Genomic DNA, 19,118 nt, shown 5'->3' on the forward strand with positions numbered 1-19,118 from the left:
CATGACTTACTTAGGGGTATGTTGGGAGCAGTATTAACAGGCGCAAAGGTAGAGTTATTGCTGGAGTTAATGGTAATATTGACTGGTGCATAGATGTTATGATGGCTGAAGCTCTGTTCCTAAAATTTGGTTTTTCCCTGGCACAAAGGGTAGGATGCAATCGCATTATTATTAACTCGGCCAACATGGTGGTGATTTATACCATGAAGGAAGGAGGACAATCGCTAGGGGCAGCGGTGATAGTTTTTTATGGTTGTTTTCATTAGCTTATGATTTTACCATTTCTAGATGAAGCATTGTACTAGAGAAGCAAATCAAGTTGCTCACGAACTTGCTAGATTGGCTAGATTTTCGTTTGTTTCTAATTGGTTTGAGGAGCCAAATATTGAAATTGTACCATCCCACATAGACGATGTAACGGTTATTTCTAATGAATAAACCACAAGTTTTTAAAAAACACAGGTCACCAAATTGACATCATCAAATGTGTGTGAACACATCCGGATGTGTCAGCGGACATCTCGCTCGACGAGGGTCATTCGACCAGAGTCATCAAATAGTTGCAAAAAATTTCATCAATAGTCATCAAATAGTTTTAAAAAAACACAGGTCATCAAACTTTATCTAGATCTATAGAAATTTGATCATGCAATTAAATAGTTGCAAAAAATTCAAAAATGCATTTCGGCTCCCGCGAACAAATGCTCCCAAGGCCCAAAAAAAGTTCAAAATGAAAAAAAAACTTAACAAAATTTATTTGTGTACTTAGTCACATTCAAATGCTACCTGCAAATTTTGAGGCAAAAAGGTAAAATATTTTGGGTTGTGCAAAAAAAAAAAGAATTTGAACACCAAAAGTTACCCCAAAATGTCATCCCAAATTTGTTTTCTTATCGACGAAACACCGTTGCTCCTTATCACACGAAAATTGTCATGCATGTTTGCGACAATAATACAATCATCTACACAAAAATTCATTTTTTTCAAAAACATTTAGTACTGTTTTTTGCGTTACTGTTCACCCGGGAGCATATGCTCCCGACAGCCAAAACACCACCCCTCTATCATGCATGTGATACTATTTTTATAGTACATAGTATCACAGAGTAGTATCATATATGATCTTATTTATTGTCATGCATGACGTAAAATAGCATAACATTTAACATGATACAGTATCTACCTATGTTACTTTAAGAGCAGTCATAATGAAAGTATCACATGTAGTATCAAGCATGCCAACTAGACAATTTTGATGAAGTGTAATAGAATTAAATGAAGAAAGAGAGAGTTGAGTATCATATCATGATACCGTATCATAATAAACGATGTATTACTATGTGTCATGCATGACAATAAATGAACTATCTTATGATGTTATGCACTATGAATGTACTATCATATAGTAGTATCATATGTATGATACTTTTCATTACAACCTAGCTAACCCTCTTTCTGCTTTAATTCTGTGTCACATCATCATATTTAGTATTCTTGAATGCATGATACCGATTAAGATATCATCACTATGACCATAGGGTGCGTATGATGTGCATATTTCCTGCAAAAAGGAAAAGTAGATGTGCAAATGTATGAGTGTCAAAAAACAAGTGGCAAACCAAAGAAAAAATGAATGTCTAGGTCTGAGTCGACTAAGACTTCGCCAAGTTTTAGTCAAGTACGGAGTAATATAGTATGTAAAAAGAAAAAAAATATATTGTTTGCATGAATCCTAATGTAAAATCAACGGAGTATAGTACTCCCTCCGTTCCTAAATATAAGTCTTTTAAGAGATTTCAATAGTATACTACATACGGATGTATATAGTCATAGTTTAGAGTATAGATTCATTCATTTTGCTTCGTATGTAGACCTCTAATGAAATCTCTTAAAAGACTTATACTCCCTCCGTTCCTAAATATAAGTCTTTGTAGAGATTTCACCAATGAACTACATACGGATGTATATAGACATACTTTATAGTGTACATTCAATTATTTTGCTCCGTATGTAGACACATAGTGAAATCGCTTAAAAGACTTATATTTAGAAATAGATGGAGTATTTAGGAACGGAGGGAGTATTAACTAAGACTTGTTAGCAAAGCCGAAAGGAAAACCCACGCACATTTTCCTCCCGTATGTGGTTCCGGGCTCGGCTGACGAGGCCATTAAACGAAACGCAGCGACCGCGGAGACCGGGATCTGCGGAACGGGGCCCATGGTGAAACGATACGAACCCTTTTGACGGTGTGCGTGCGTGGAGGCGGGGGAGTGAGCTGCACTTGACCCGCGGGTTTGGGGTCCGCGAGGAGAGGACAGGACCCGAGGCTGGCTGCTGTGTTTTCTGGCGGGTGCGGCTCGAGCGACATCGCGGGAAAGAAAAGCCTTCTCCTTTTCGCTGCCGTTTCACGTTTTGAACCCCCACCCACATCTTACGTGGTGCTACTAGTCACACATACACACCCCCAACACTCACGAAGGCGGAAGGTCCAAGTATATATATAAAACCTCCTGTAAGGACCATAACGCAAAAGTCACAGTAAGGTGCCGCGCCCGCAAGCAGAAAAAAAAATCTCTTTGTTGCGCCAAACACAGAGAAAGGACACCCCGCCCATCCCCCACTGCCCCTTGCCACTCCACTCTGCTCTCCCCCTCCTCCGCCCCACTCTCTTCCTCCGCCCCTCTTCTCGGCAGCCATTATCCCCACCCCCGGCTGCTAGGGTTAGGGTTCCCTCCGCACCTGCCCTCTCACCCCCGGCTCCCGCTCAGCCCCACCGCATTGCCTTGCCTCCCCTGTACTGCAACCCAGCTCAGCCCAATCATTCCCGGAGTGCCGGTGCCTCACACTTCTTGTCATTTGCGCGGTAAGGGAGATGCAAATGGGGTAGCTCATTGCGTTGCAGCCACTTTTTTTTTTGCTCCTCCGCTGCCCTGCACTTCGAGGGTTGGTTTCTTGCTTTCTTGGAGGGGAGATGACTTTCTGCTGCTTTTGAGCTGTGTTCCGTTGTGTTCATGGCCGAGAAGCTGTGGTGGGTGGTTGCGTTTAGTGGGCGGGGCTCAGTACTTTTACTTCTCTTCTACTACCTGCATTATTGGCGTGGGTTTTTATTAACTGTCCTTGTGTTCTTTCTTTGGCAGTTAAGTGTTACAACTAGATTCTTACCTTAGTTTTCCTACTTGGATGCTCAAAGATTTGGTTCTTAGCCATTTCCATTTGCGTTGGTTCTTAGTGCACCGTGAAAGCAGGAACGAACCTGTGGTTGACCTGCCATTTCTGTGTCCATTTCAGGTTCCAAGGAGTTAATCTCTTGTTTTTTCTATATGTGAGTGTGGGCTGCTGTCTTGTGCAGATCAAGCTGAAAGGGACAAGTGCTAGCTCTGTCTATTAGTACCTGTGCAGTCCCCGTGTGATAGTAGGTACACTCCAAGCTCAGCCCAGCTTTCGCTCCGGGAAATGCTGTCTTCTTGAGGCCTGCTAGCTTCCAGTCTTTCCCGTGGAGGAGCGTCAATCCGATGGGGTTTGTTGGCAGATTTCTGTTTTTGCTCTTGCTGGTGGCCGCCCCTGCCTTGGGCCAACTGCCGTCGCAAGACATCCTCGCGCTCCTGGCCTTCAAGAAGGGAATCACCCATGACCCTGCCGGCTTCGTCACAGACTCCTGGAATGACGAGTCAATTGACTTCAATGGCTGCCCGGCCTCCTGGAACGGCGTCGTCTGCAATGGCGCCAGCGTGGCTGGAGTTGTGCTTGACGGCCATCGGATCTCGGGTGTTGCCGATCTCTCCGTGTTTGCCAACCTGACCATGCTTGTCAAGCTCTCCATGGCCAATAACAATCTCTCCGGGAGCCTCCCTAGCAATGTAGCCAGTCTCAAGAGCTTGAAGTTCCTGGACATCTCCAGCAACCGCTTCTCGGGTCCGATCCCTGATGATATTGGCAGTCTCCGGAGCCTGCAGAACATGTCGCTTGCCGGGAACAACTTCTCAGGCCCATTGCCTGACTCCATCGATGGCCTCGCGTCGCTTCAGTCGCTGGATGTGAGCGGCAATGCTCTGTCTGGCCCATTGCCAGCAGCTCTGAAAGGTCTCCGGAGCTTGGTTGCTCTCAACCTCTCATATAATGCCTTCACAAAGGGCATTCCTGCGGGGCTTGGCCTCCTTGTGAACCTCCAGTCTGTGGATCTGAGCTGGAATCAATTGGATGGCGGCGTCGATTGGAAATTCTTGATCGAGTCAACTGTTACTCATGTTGACTTCAGTGGAAACTTGCTCACCAGCACCACCCCCAAAGAACTCAAGTTTCTCGCAGATATTTCGGAGACAGTTCTGTATCTGAACCTTAGCAACAACAAGTTGACCGGGTCACTGATAGATGGAGTTGAGCTCTCAACTTTTGGGAGATTGAAGGTGCTTGATCTCAGTAGTAATAAGCTGTCTGGAGACCTCCCAGGGTTCAATTATGTCTATGATCTTGAAGTTTTGCGCCTTGCAAACAATGGATTCACTGGGTTTGTACCTAGTGGACTTCTGAAGGGAGATTCTCTGGTGTTGAACCAACTGGACCTCAGTGCAAATAACCTGACAGGTATAACCTCTAGTTCAGAATTTATGTTTTTGATCCTCTTGCTATTTCATTTTATGCATGGCATGCAATGCTCGTTCTGGTTATATTGCAACTTTGGTCTATTTACAGTTCATGTGAAACTTTGTGTTTTTATCATCTCGCACCTGGTTTCATTCTTTATTTATGTCAGCTGATTTTGTTATGACAAATATGATCTTAGCTGGTGATTACTGGATACAAGTTGATGTCTCACTGGTCGGTGGTTGACTTAGTATGGTACCACTTTGTCAGTTCTATATTTCAAATTGTCTGTGCAGAATCATATTTCTATGTGCAAACAAATATACATATTGCTGTCTATTGTGGCATTGCCTAGAAACAATTGATTTTCTCCTTTGCAACTACTACCTCTGCAACTTAATATAAGACGTTTTCTGACACTATGACAAGTGTCAAAAAATTTCTTACATTTTGATACAGAGGGAGTACTTGATCGGGGATTGCTCGCGTGAGTATGTGTGCTGTCTTGGTAGATCATTTACCATTGTAAGGTAGAGTGGCCCTATGCAGGACAGCGCTGGGTGGTGTGTTATTGGCTAGCCCTATGCAGGACAGCGCTAGGCGATGTGTTATTGGCTAGCCCTATGCAGGACAGCGCTAGGCGATGTGTTATTGGCTAGCCCTATGCAGTACAGAGCTAAGCTATGGTTGTGTCATACAGTTCCATTTCATACTTATGGCACTGGCATCTGATGCTTCACAGACGTGTCTGATGTAAAATTGTCTTTCTTTTTCTCAGCATTAGAAAAATGTGGGAAATCCATGTGTAAATGCATGCATAGTTATCTGCAGTTTTACTTTTCTAGCATGACACTCTACTATGATAATCTGTCAGTTATCTGCCCATTAGTTTGTATGTCTTAGTCTCCTCCATACTAACTGTAGTTCTCTGTGCTGTGCAGGACATATCAATATGATCACATCAACTACCTTGCAGATCCTTAATTTGTCCTCAAATGCTCTATTTGGGGATCTACCACTGCTTGCTGGAAGCTGCACTGTGTTAGATCTATCAAATAACCAGTTTCGAGGAAATTTATCAGTTTTTAGGAAATGGAGCAATGACTTGGAATATGTTGACCTTAGCCAGAACAATCTAACTGGGACTATGCCTGATGTGAGCTCTCAATTCCTTCGCCTAAACTACCTGAATCTTTCTCATAATTCTCTAGCTGATACCATCCCTGAAGCCGTTGTTTTGTATCCCAAACTCACTGTCCTTGACCTCAGCTCCAATCAGTTTAGTGGTCCTATTCCTGCTAATCTACTCTCTTCCTCCATGCTGCATGAGCTCTACATTCAAGATAACATGCTTACTGGTGGCGTATCGTTCCCAGGATCCTCGTCCAAAAACTTGAGTCTTGAAGTGCTTGATATTTCTGGAAATCATTTTAGCGGCAGCCTCCCTGATGATGTGGTCTCCTTGTCTGGCCTCCGTGTCCTTGACATATCCTCAAACAACTTCTCCGGACCTTTACCAGCCACTGTGACTAAGCTTGCAGCACTTGCTGCCCTTGACATATCAACAAACCAGTTCACGGGGCCACTGCCAGACACACTTCCGGATACTCTTCAGTCCCTCAATGCCTCTTTTAATGACCTATCTGGTGTCGTGCCTATGAACTTGAGAAAGTTCCCAGAATCTTCTTTCCACCCCGGGAACTCGAGATTAGAGTATCCTGCTAGCTCATCTGGATCCGGCAATTCCCAATCTGGTTCAGCACGTGGCAAATCACTCAGCACAGGTGCTAAAATAGGACTTGTAGCAGCTAGCATTGTTCTTCTTGTCATCCTTATCCTTATTGCTATTGTATGCCACTACAAGCGGATCTCACGGCAGTTCCCTAGCTCAGAGAAGGTCTCTGACAAGAACCTCCACAAGGCTACGAAAGACATTGAGAGCATGAAAAGAAAGGACAACAGAGGTAGTTCGGAGGTGTCGGCGGATGATCTTGGTGCTCCTCGAAAGGGCTCTACATCTGAAGCACCGAGCCAAGAAGAGAAGTTGTCAGGTGTGGGGGGATTTTCACCATCCAAGGGGAGCCGCTTCTCTTGGTCACCAGATTCTGGAGAGGCGTATGCACAGGAAGGCCTATCACGGTTGGACGTCAGGTCACCTGACAGGTTAGCAGGGGAGCTGCACTTCCTGGATGAAACAATCACGCTCACACCGGAGGAACTCTCAAGGGCGCCAGCTGAAGTGCTTGGGAGGAGCAGCCACGGAACTTCGTACAGGGCAACGCTGGAGAATGGTGTGTTCTTGACAGTGAAGTGGCTGAGAGAAGGTGTGGCGAGGCCCAAGAAAGAGTTCACCAAGGAGGCCAGGAAATTTGCAAACATCCGGCATCCCAACGTGGTTGGCTTGCGTGGATACTACTGGGGTCCAACACCACATGAGAAACTCATCCTGTCAGACTATGTTTCGCCAGGAAGTCTGGCTAGCTTTTTGTATGGTAATATAATGCTTCCATTTTGTCGATATCCAGTTTCTGCAGATGCATTATCAATCTGATAAAGAACCTCCTCTTTCTATAAAACTTATTGAGCCATTAATTCAACCTTCTTGTGTCTATGTTACTGAGCAGATCGACCGGGAAGGAGAGGCCCGCCACTGACCTGGGCGCAGCGGCTCAAGATCGCGGTTGATGTGGCACGTGGCCTGAATTACCTCCATTTCGATCGTGCAATGCCTCATGGGAACCTCAAGGCCACCAACATCTTGCTGGATGGCCTTGACCTCAATGCCCGCGTCGCCGACTACTGCCTGCACCGCCTGATGACCCAGGCCGGTGTCGTCGAGCAGATTGTTGACCTGGGGGTGCTGGGCTACCGTGCCCCAGAGCTGGCGGCATCCAAGAAGCCATCCCCTTCGTTCAAGTCTGATGTCTACGCCTTTGGTGTTGCGCTGCTGGAGCTCCTGACTGGCCGGTGCGCCGGTGATGTCATCACGGGTTCTGAAGGCGGCGTCGACCTCACGGACTGGGTCCGGCTGCGGGTGGCGGAAGACCAAGGATCGGAGTGCTTTGACCCGGCCATGGCTTTAGACTCGGAGAACCCGCAGGGGGTGAAGGGCACGAAGGAGGTGCTGGGCATTGCGTTGAGATGCATTCGACCGGTCTCCGAAAGGCCTGGGATTAAGTCTGTGTACGAGGATCTTTCATCAATCTAGCTAGCCACCAACATTCTGTAGCTTTAGAGTTGGGATACTCATGTGCTGTTAGCTTGTGCCTCAAACTCGAGTATTTCTCTAGGTGTGTGGCATCAACTTGATGCCTGCAAGTTGAGATGGCATGTCTCATTGGTTGCCAAGTGCCGGCGCGTTGTACTTACATTGTTTATTATGGAATCTGCTTTTGCAACTAGATTAGCCAACTTTAGAGGAGTGCCCTAATCTGTCTTTTGAAATCTCAAAGCTGTCACCGAGATCCATACATCACCTGTGTGGTTTCATGTAGAGATTTATGCAGCAACCCGCACACTGATTTGACAGCAGTGCTTATCAATTCTAGAAAGCTAAACAAACAAAGGCAATATTTAAATTTTATTAGCTTGTTTAGTGGAAGAAAAGGCAAATGTATTTTTAGAGGGGAGTGAATCTGGGGTAAAGTTGTTAACTGAATTTGAATTGGAGGGAAACCCTTTTCAGAAGAAGAAAGGCTCACAACATGAGTAAGATTCGGTGAAGAACGTTACCCTCCAACCACAGCTGTCCATGCTTCATAAATTCAACTAGGCAAGACTACGAAATTCTTCTCCAACTATTGCAGGTTCTCAGATTCCAAACCTAATTCCTAGATAAGGATGCCAAACGGCATAAAACTGAAGCACAAGACAAACCCCCATTCCAAGACCAACACATCCTTTTCTCAGTCAAGCCTTCAGGGTGCATAAAATGACTTGTATTCTAGTGTTACATAGAGACAACTGCAGTGCAGTATAACAATCCCATCACTTGGCTTCCTCTTAGCTTCTCTTGCAGGTTCTAACAAGCACCGCAAATGGCACATATAAGACTACTAACCAAGGAAACAGTCAATAGCTACCGCGCTACACCAAATACCAGCTCACCTAGTCATCTGGCCACTCAGTTCTAAACAAAAAAAAGCACTCCATGTTGCTCTAATCCAGATCTTTGCTAGTATCAGGGCAAGCCTTCCCACGAAGGCACCATTACAACGGCACACAGAGAAAAACCAAGAAAAAAAAAAATGTTACTCTGCTACTCCAGATACCAGCTCAGCCTAGTCACATCTGTCATCTCAGTTCTACACAAAACCAATCTAGATCTTTCCCAGTATCAGCAGAAGCCCTCCCATGAGGCCAGCAGTGGCACACACTTTTACAACCTTCCTCACCTTCTCCATGGTTTCCGCCCCCTCTACCTTCTCCGCCTTCTCCGCCTCCTCCACATGCTTCAGGATGGATATTTGCAATTCATGACACCCCCTTCCAAAATAGACACAAAGAGATATGCATGTTTGGATGAACACGAGTTATCAAAAGTTCAAAACTAATAACAATAATAAATTGCTTCTTACGCCAATGAGAACAGATTGTTGTATCCCTTTACCTCAAAGCATTGATATAGTCATCTATCTCCTTCCTTAACATTTTCATCTGCTCGTCAATCAAGCGACGCTTAGACTCATGAATGGCCCAATCTCTGTCATATTCATCCTCCAATCTGCGGTATATTGCATTCATTTTGGCAGAATCCTCTCGGCCATCACGTATTTTGTCATGAAGTTTCCTAAGGTCATCCAGCCTTACCCTAAACATAGCAGTAGCAACCCTAGCGTCATGCACCGCTTTCTTTATCATTTCCATACGCTCCTTAACATTCTTGCTCATGTCTTCCAGTGACTTCTTACTGTCCTTGAGATCCTTCAGTTTATCCAGCAACGACTTTGTACTGTCACTCAAGGTACTTTGAACAGCAGTGCAGCGGCGTGGTTCACCCTGCATTTTAATCGACTTCAGTAAAAAAAAAGTAGATGATACATCAATGTCAAATGTAAACCATTCAAATCATGCTAACAAAAACAACACACTTAATCAATATCAACTTCACATTTCTGCATTTATAGGAAATCAGACAGCTACATTTGGATTAAAGTGATTCCTCAGGTGTAGGTATTTCTCTGGTTGGCCTTCGAAGGAAGGTTAAATACAAACGACAATATCCCGGGAACATGACGCGGGCAGTGTCCATTGCACTGTCATCGAGCGAAGCCGATCACACGGCGCTCTGGTTCTGCTGTAAATTATTGACGCGACATGTTTGGAGAGTGCTCTCGCTGAATCATGCTGCCTCCAGTTGAAGCAAAATCACAGAGAATTCGTACGGCCCCATAGCTCTACACGGAAGTTACATACTTGCCAACTGACATTGCTGCCTGAGCTATGCATTGAATCATGGAAGGCAAGAAATTCAAGAGTTTTCGACAGTCCAGGGTGGGCATCAGGTTGCAGATTAAAAGAAATAAAATCAAGGCAGTCCGAACAAGCAATGAGGAACAGGGCCTAGGTCGACATATCTCCCAACCTTTAAATGTTGGGGGATAAAAGAAAAATAAAATAAAAAAATTCACCCCTAATTCCTTCTAACCTCTCCGAGCTCGGGAAAGCGACCAGCAATTTCGGTGGATTTGGGAGGTCGGAACCCTTTTCTTTTCTAGCTGACTATGCAGATTAGTACCTTTGGAATTGGAGGAGCCCTTCTTGGAGTAACCTCCCTCAGAAGGGGAGGCGGCAGGGGCGCGTGGCACACGGATGGGGGTCTGGCGGCGGCGGCGGTGGCGGCGGCCTGGAGAGGCGAGCGAAATTAGCGCGTCCAGTCGAGGCGAGGGCCCAAAGGAAATCAAGCAGCGAAACCATCTTACCTTGGAGTATGGCGAGGGGAATAGTGAGCGCAGCATCGGAGATGGCGCCAGAACTGCGTGCCGGCGGAGCAGGGGGCGGAGGGCCGCGGCCATGTTCGCCGCCGCGTGGAGGCGCCTGTCGCGCCTGCACCTTGGGTACAGAGTTCTGAAACTATGTTTGGAGAGGGCCTGTTTGGTTGCCAAAGACCAAATTTTGCCTGGCCGAATGAATCGGAGGCCTGAAGCTCACACTACTTCCTGTCCGTGCGGGCGTTTGAGGTGTGGGATGGTTAGAGCATAACTAACAGTGCCCTTATATTCTTAAAACCTCAAACGAGTTTAAGGATTAAGAGTTGGTATTTTTTGACACTTTTAAGGTTGAAAAACAGAAAAAAAAAATAGAACCATCAAACCCAACCGGGAGGCCTTCTTCTTCCGGGCAGCGGGCAGGGCAAGGGAGGCGGCGACCGGGGCTAGGGAGGAGTGCGGGCTGGGGATGGTTAGAGCATCACTAGTAGTGCTCTTAAATTCTTAAAACCTTAAATGAGTTTAAGGATTGATAATTGGTATTTTTTGACATTTTTAAGGATTAAAAAACAGGGAAAAGACTAGAGACTAGAACCATCAAACCCAACTGGGAGGCCTTCTTTCAGACGGCGGGCGGGGCAAGGGAGGCGGCAGCCGGGGCGGGGGAGGCGGCGGTCGTGGGGACGACGTGCTGGCCAACACGCCGCCTCTTGGCATCGACGTGGGTGGTGGCCACCACCGACGCCAGCTGCGCCTGGCTCGGGACGACCGACTGCCGGGCCGGCGCGGGAGTCGCCGAGGCCGGTGCGGGGGGTGGGGCGACGGGCGGCGGGAGGGAGGAGGCGGGCGGCGCCTCCATGGCGCGCGGCGGCCGCCGGCAACAAGGAGGCGGCGGCGGGAGGCGAGGATTTCCCTCCCGCGCGAAGACTGAAGGAGGAGGGAGGAGTGCGGGCTGGGGATGGGATCCCCTCTCCAATCTTCACTTTTAGAGATTGGGAGGGCAACCCGGGGTCCAATCCTTAATTTTTTTTACGGGTTTAGGGGTTCTATTCTTTGCTTTTTTCGTTTCAACCTGTAAAAAAAGGTTAATTTTGAAGATTTAAGTATTTAAGGGCACTACTAGTGATGCTCTTAGAGCATCACTAGTAGTATTCTCAACCCCTCAAACGAGTTTAAGGGTTGAGAATTGGTATTTTTTGATATCTTTAAGGGTTGAAAAACAGGGGCAAAAACTAGAACCCTCAAACCCAACCCTTATAACGGAATATGTTATAAGTGTTGAGTTTGAGGGTTCTAGTCATTGCCGCAACCACAACCCTTAAAACTATCATTTAACATATCACAATTTCCATCATCTCAATAACGGTTTGAAGAAAACAATAATCATTCTAGTTATTATTACAACACCGAATAGTACTTTCAAGCACATAATAATCTTTCAAGTTATTACAACAATGTTTTTGCAAATTACAATAATTGTTCAAATCAAATAGGACATAGAAAAGTAAAACAAAGGTAGATCATGGGCCTTGGCGCCGCCCATCCAACTGCCACTGGTGCTCTACTAGATCATCCCGGAGCTGACCATGAGTGTTTGCATCGTCAATCTCATGATGTGCGTCAAGTAAAGCTTGTACGCGACAACGGTTTTTTTCCGGTTGAACACGGGTACCAACATTGTCATAGAAACAAGGCAGGTTTAACCCTCTCTCATCCTCGAGGATCATGTTGTGTAGAATCACACAACATTTCATGATGTTCTCCAAGGTTTTTTTGTCCAAAAAACGAGCTGGACCCGAACTATGGCAAACCTTGCTTGCAAAACACCGAAAGCTCTCTCAATATCCTTGCGGGCTGCCTCTTGTGCCTTGGTGAAATGAGCCTCTTTTCTGGTTAAGGGCACCCCATTTTTCTCCTTGATGGACTTCACAAGAGTTGCCCAATCGAGATAAATCCCATTGGTGAGATAGTATCCGATTGAGTACTCATTGCCCATGATTTTGTAGTTGCAAGTTGGAGCATCCCCAGAAACTAATCTTGCAAACAAAGGAGATCTATTGAGCACATTGATATCATTGAGTGTTCCCGGCAAACCAAAAAGTGCATGCCAAATCCATGTGTCCTCCGATGCCACAACCTCAAGCACAATGATAGCATCACGACTTTTACCACAATACATTCCTTGCCATGCCTTTGGGCAATTTTTTCATGTCCAATGCATACAATCAAGACTACCAAGCATCCCCAGCCATCCCCTTTTTTCATTCATCTCCATCAATCTCTTTGTATCTTCCTCATTGGGTGCCCAAAGATACCCATCACCATACAACCATATAACCAATTTTGCAAATCTATGGAAGGACTCCGTGGTTGTATCTTGTCCAATGCGAAGATACTCGTCGGTATAGTCCGCGGGCATGCCATAGGTGATCACCCGCATTGCAGCCGATATCTTTTGGTACCCACTAAACCCCATGATATCGGCGGCGGATCTACGACACTTGAAGTAATCTGAGGCGGCCTCACAATCGGTGACAATCTTCACAAACAAACTACGGCGCATTCGGTACCTTCTACGGAAGAGGCGAGGTGGGTATGTCGGTACCTCCACGTAGTAGTCTTGCATCAATTGCTCGTGTCCGAGACTGCGGTTCTGGTAGATGGTGACTCGCCCCATCTTCGACCCTCTCCTCTGATCCATCATCTTCGCGCGGTCTTCAAACTCTTGCACGTCGAGGAGGAGACCCATCATCTCGACGTCGTCGTCTTGAAGCAACTCCTCAATGTACGAATCGTCCGATGACGACCAACCGGAATCATCGAACAACGACTCCATGTCATCGGTGTTCGCCTTCATCTACACAATACAATAAATAATAAATTGTGGGTGCCAACAATGAATCAAAAAGGAAAAAATGAAACGAAAAGAAAGAAAAGGAGGCATACTTGCGGGTCGGCGAGGAGAGCTCGGGGTGGCGCGGCTGCCTCTGGCCCGCCTCGTCTCTGGCGCGGCAGCGAGGAGAGCTCGATGAGGACTGGGGCCGGCCTGCCTCTGGCTGCGGGAGGCGGCTCGGGGCGGGAGGCCGCTCTCGATGGTGGGCGGGGCACGACAGGCGGCCTGGTGCGGGAGGTGGCGGGCGGGGCGCGGCGGCTGGGGGAGGTGGAGGAGAGGTTGAGGAGTCCGGGGGGCAGCCGGACGGCAAGGAGAAAGCTCGAGGCGGCGGCGACGGTCGCGCGTCTCGGGTGGCTGCTGCGCGGGGTGGGATCCGGCGACGAGGAGTGTGGCGCAACTGCGACGGGCTCGCGTGCGTCGAGGGGAGGCGGGGGGCGGACGGAATGGCGGCGGGCGGCGGCTCATGTGGAAGGTTGGGGATGGGGAAAAGTCCCTCCCACGCGACAACGAAACACGAGTGCGGGTTGGGGTAGTTTTCGCTCCCCAACCCTCACTTCAACAGGTTGGGAGGGGGGTTGAGGGTTGGACCCTTAAACTTTTTTGAGGGTTTGAGGATTAAGGTGTTCTAGTCTACGTGTTTTTTTGCTAGCAGACTGTAAATAACGGTTATTTATAAGGGTTTGAGGGTTTGAGGATACTACTAGTGATGCTCTTAGAGCATCTCTAGCAAACCTTTTAAACCGTGAAATTAAAAATTAAGGTTTTCAGTTTAGGGAAAACATATTTTATGGGTTGATTTGAGTTGCGGTCAAAGAGGTCCCTTAAACTTAAACTGTAAATTTGAATATTCGCTTATATTCTTTCTCATGTCTTCTTCTTTCTTTCACCCGTGTCCATGACCAACTTCCGTTGCCATACTCACCGAATCGATCGAGGAGCCAGCTCCTCCTTTGCCGAATGGATCCAAGAGCTAGCTAGCTCGTCCGTGGCCGGATGGATCCACGATCTAAGCTAGCTAGCTTGCTCCTTCTTTGTCGCCGCAACGAGCTCTTCCGTAGCTGCTCAAGTTTTCAGCGTTGACGCACAAGATGAACGGGCGGCGGCCGGAAGCGAGCCATGAAGGTTTCAATGGCAGTTGGACTCCCGCCAACGGTCTTTCACATGTATAGGGCATCCCGGATTGGCTTCAAAATCCTTATTTTCACTAGTTTGGTAGGGATTTTAAATTACAGGTCGGAGTCGTTTACGGGTTCTATTCGGGTCTTTTTTTGTTTAAAACTGTAAACCGATAGTTATTTTACACTTTCGTGCGTTTTAAGGGGTCTGCTAGAGATGCTCTTAGAGCATCCCGAAACTTGCAAATCCGGCCCCTCAAACGCCCACGAATGCGTCTGGACGTGTCCGCGCACACACATCGGTCAAGCCTTAAATTTGTCTTCTCATATCCAGACACCTCAAAATAACGGGGAAGAGACATTTTTTGGCCGTCGAGACCGCAATGATCCAGCCCCAAAGGGCCAGAGCACTTGTTAAGCCAGCGCTATGGAGTCGCGCAAGACAGATCCTACCATCGGTCGGGCCCTGTCCTCTTGGGAATGGCAGAGTGCAATGTAGATCGTCATTGCCTCCTCCAACCCGCATGGGATGACACCCCACTCGACCGATCTAGACTGGTCAAAGTCAGATCCGCTGCCCTCCATGCTGGAGAAGGTCAGAGATCACAAATGGTGGTCTTGGGTGGAGGATAGGAGTGGAGGGGAGTGGAGTGAAGTGGCTAGGGTTTGGTCCGACGAGTGGATGGGGACGAATATATGTGGGGTCGATGCGGCCCAGCGCGGGCCAGGCCGACATGGCGGGCGTGCCGAGGCGCCACCATATCCGCCCCATATTTGGGCTGGATATGAGGGGTGTCGGTCAGCCCAGATGTTTGAGGCCCGTTTGAGGCTCCTACTTGGGTCAAAATTTCGTGACCAGTCAATGAGCGGGCGGCATTCCCAGGCGTTTGAGACGGGTATGAGGGCTCTGACTGTAGATGATCTTAGGGCATTTCCAAAGCACAAAAACGCGGCTACACATCCGCACACCATGATTTCTGCTTGTAAACTACGTTGGGGTTTTCCCGAAGAGGAGGGGAGATGCAACATAGTAGAGATAAATATTTTGCTCATTGAAAACCAAGGTTATTGAATCAATAGTAGAACAACACAAATTCTTGTCGTCAACACGTACAAAAAAATCAAATACTTGCACCCAACGCGGGTGACGGTGTCCTGGACTTGGGGGTACTAACCTAGTCGGCCCATGCTCCTCGGATTGGACTGATGGGCCCTCCTTCTTCTCAAGATGGACTTCATAAGCTGTACGACGTGGCATTATCAAGACTGCATTTGCCGATGGCTTGTCGTATACTCTAAGACTTCTCATGTTGGCTCCACGCCAAGATACCAATCCTGTAACCCTAGATACCCTACTTGGTATGTATATAAGTCATAGGATTTAGCTCGCATAGGGGAGATCAACGCAATATCATTCACCTAGCCCTAGAGTTAGAACACATGTCACGGTCTCGAGGTAGATTGACTTTGTACTTGATACTTATTCATTGATATAAACAAGAGTGCAGTGTAGGGTTTTACCTCCATCAAGAGGGCACAAACCTGGGTAAACATCGTTCCCTTGTTCCTGTTATCATCTGCCCGAGATCCACAACTCGGGAAACCTACCCCAAGGTCTGCCGGTTTTCACATTGACACTAGTGCTTTCATTGAGAGCCCCGCTGCGAGATCGACGAAAGGATAGATGGCTCATCTGCAGATCAACTATGAAAATGCAACGAGAACGTTTACGTCCCCGACTAACTTTTCATGTTCGGCAGCATGATCTTCTGCACCGACTCGACCGACCATCGGGCCTCCATCGAGAACTACACCCTGGATTAGATCATGACCTTTGGAGGCCTAGAATACACTGCGGATTCCCACGGAGAACTCGTACTCTTAGGTTGGATACCCGGCCGAGTTGAGGGACTACCCGACACTGGAGGGTCTACTCCAGAACCGATCTCTTCCGGGGACGTTGGGCTAGAAACATTGGTGTCGTCGAAGAACCCCGATGTAGTGACTCGGGGCGATCTCCCCTCGAACCCCGGCCCGGCCCCAGGCTCGACCCCTATCTCTGAAGCTGCATTGGAACTCAAGCCAACCATGGCACATGATCTAGAATCACCCTTGGATCCCCTTCACGCCGGAAACACTCCAACCTATACACCAGACAAGCTTCGGGTCAGCCCTGATATAGCCAGGCAATGAACTCCGAAGAACTATCTCGCCTGGACGAGATGCTCGATCGTATCGAGAGCATGCCTATCTCGGATGGCAAGACTTTAGTTTACGATCAAATCAGACTTAAAGCCGAATCCCCTCTCCGGCAGGGCACCAGAACGTGCCCTAGATGGGATCTTGCGGAGAGAGAAGCTTGCGACGGTGGAAAAGTACTTTCGATGATCTCCTGATTTTTTCTGGGATTTTAGGGAATATATAGGCGAAAGACCTAGGGCAGAGGTGGCCAAGGGAGCCCACAAGCCTGGGAGGCGCGGGCCCCCCTGGCTGCGGCTAGGGGCTTGTGGGGTCCGTGGTGGCCCCCCTGCCCTGATGCTCAGGCTTCCCGATCTTCTTCTGTTTCAGAAAAAATCTTTTTGGAAGTTTCGTTCCGTTTGGACTCCGTTTAAAATCCTCCTCTGAAAGGGGTCAAAAACATGGAAAAAACAGGAACTCGCACTTGGCACTGAGTTAATAAGTTAGTCCCAAAAAAGATATAAAAGGCATACAAAACATCGAAAGTTTGACAAGATAATAGCATGAAACCATCAAAAATTATAGATACGTTGGAGACGTATCACACACTAACAAGAATTCCTAGGTCTTTAAACATGTTTTCAAGGTAGCAAGAGAGTGTCAAAGTTAAACCGAAAATCGCAGTGAAGACGAGGATGAACCTCAGCAGCCCACCAACGGAGGCCAAAAGAAGTGTCCTAATGAGGTAACATGTGAACATGATCTATGTTACCCACATCCCCAAGAGGGATAGGAAGCATGCACTTTGGGACATCTATGCGTTAGAGCCAGTCGCCGCGAAGTTCAACCCATGGTCGGCTTACCCGATCACATTCGACATACACGACCATTCGGCCAGTGTCACACTTGACAAATCAGCTGCACTTGTCCTGGACCCAACTTCCGACGGTTTTCATCTAACGCGCGTCCTTATGGACGGAGGAAGCAGCCTCAACTTAATCTATGAGGACATAGTTAGGAAGATGGACATCGGCTCATCTCAGATCAAGCCGAGCAACACTACCTTTAAAGGTGTCATACCAGGTGTTAAGGCTCTTTGCACTGGAACCGTGTCACTCGAGGTTGTATTTGGATCACCCGAGAACTTGAGAAGCGAGGAGTTAATCTTTGGCATTGCCCCCTTTCAAAGTGAATAGCATGCACTCCTAGGGTGCACAACGTTCGCTCACTTCAACGTGGTCCCATACTATGCTTACCCCAAGCTCAAAATGACAGGGCCCATTGGTGTTATCACAATCAATGGTAACATGGAACACTCCCTCCGTACTGAGGAGTAGTCCGCAACCTTCGTAGCCGAGGTGCAGGCATCCGAGGATTTGGTCCATAGCAGTAAACACACTCCTAGCTCTCCGAAGCATACAGGGTCCACACAAGTCGACCTCAGACACATACCCCCACACCCTAAATAGGTGTGTGGGCTCCTCGCGTGCTCCCCTGGGAAGGGGCACTACGTCCCGAGGGTGCACAATTTCACACTAAAACCCCTTGGGTTGTCGAGGAGCCAAAATTTATGAAAACACTGGATCGTCAAGACCGTGGAGAGACTAAGCTTCAAGCTTCCATATTGACAAGGCTCTGTCAAAGAGCTAGCCAACAAAGTATACCCACGTGGCTTCTACCACATAGCGTACATCTGCAGATCTCTTAAAAGGACTCGGCCAACGAGCGCTTTAACACATGCAAGGCCAAGGTTGCATATAATCCACCTCAGTCTTTGCCATCAATGAGGATAAGCTGGTCAACAACATGGAGACGCAGACATGTGACAGGAAGCGGCCTGGGATCATAAACCCGATGATAATATCCGCCCTATTTTTATGTTCTCTTTTATTTACCTTTTTGTAGCATATCTTTTTAGTTTCTCTCGTTACACCTCGGCATGTAAAGCTTGAAGTTGTAAAATAAATAAATCACGCCCCTCAATGCTCTTACTGTATTTTTGTATAATCACTGCCTCTGAGCTAAAAGAACGTTTTCAAGATACAATTGCTAAAGGGCTTCATTTCCCTGTCTTGAAATACAAGTCCGAAGTACTCGGTGTCTCGGATGTTGTACTATATGCATCATTTGTGAACTTAGATTTTGATCAATAGTTGGGTTCCCCGGATCCTATATGTACCACTTATGTTCCCAAAAAAATTCATATAAGGGTCTAGCGGGAGAACCAGTGTGATAGTGCCGCCAGTTTAATTGGCAGAACAAGTGAGTGGAGAAAGCCAAAACCTAACTATAAGTCAAAACTGGTTGGCAATCCGAAGACCACGTTAAGAGATGTGTCATTAGTGATCACCAGTGTTAAACGAAGGGCTTGTTCATAGTATAAGCCGACATGGGTAACAGCGTAGACCTTGGCTGCTTCAA

At 47.4% G+C, this 19,118-nt stretch overlaps 2 protein-coding genes across 2 annotated transcripts; one reads left to right on the forward strand and one right to left on the reverse strand.

Annotated features, from left to right (window-relative positions):
* Positions 1–2,648: 2,648 nt before the first annotated feature.
* LOC123426279 (LRR receptor-like serine/threonine-protein kinase GHR1) lies at positions 2,649–7,985 on the forward strand. The gene is made up of 4 exons (XM_045110079.1): positions 2,649–2,866; positions 3,292–4,584; positions 5,526–7,076; positions 7,209–7,985. The coding sequence occupies exons 2-4, from the start codon at positions 3,516–3,518 to the stop codon at positions 7,790–7,792; spliced, it is 3,204 nt and encodes a 1,067-aa protein (XP_044966014.1). The 5' UTR covers positions 2,649–2,866; positions 3,292–3,515; the 3' UTR covers positions 7,793–7,985.
* Positions 7,986–8,465: 480 nt separating this feature from the next.
* LOC123426280 lies at positions 8,466–10,726 on the reverse strand. Its single transcript, XM_045110080.1, has 4 exons — positions 10,506–10,726; positions 10,322–10,429; positions 9,194–9,582; positions 8,466–9,069 (listed from the first exon to the last, which is right to left on the reverse strand). The coding sequence occupies exons 1-4, from the start codon at positions 10,596–10,598 to the stop codon at positions 8,904–8,906; spliced, it is 756 nt and encodes a 251-aa protein (XP_044966015.1). The 5' UTR covers positions 10,599–10,726; the 3' UTR covers positions 8,466–8,903.
* Between the last annotated feature and the right edge of the window lie 8,392 nt (positions 10,727–19,118).

This window comes from Hordeum vulgare, chromosome 2H (genome assembly GCF_904849725.1).
Source record: "Hordeum vulgare subsp. vulgare chromosome 2H, MorexV3_pseudomolecules_assembly, whole genome shotgun sequence".
Taxonomy (NCBI): domain Eukaryota; kingdom Viridiplantae; phylum Streptophyta; class Magnoliopsida; order Poales; family Poaceae; genus Hordeum; species Hordeum vulgare.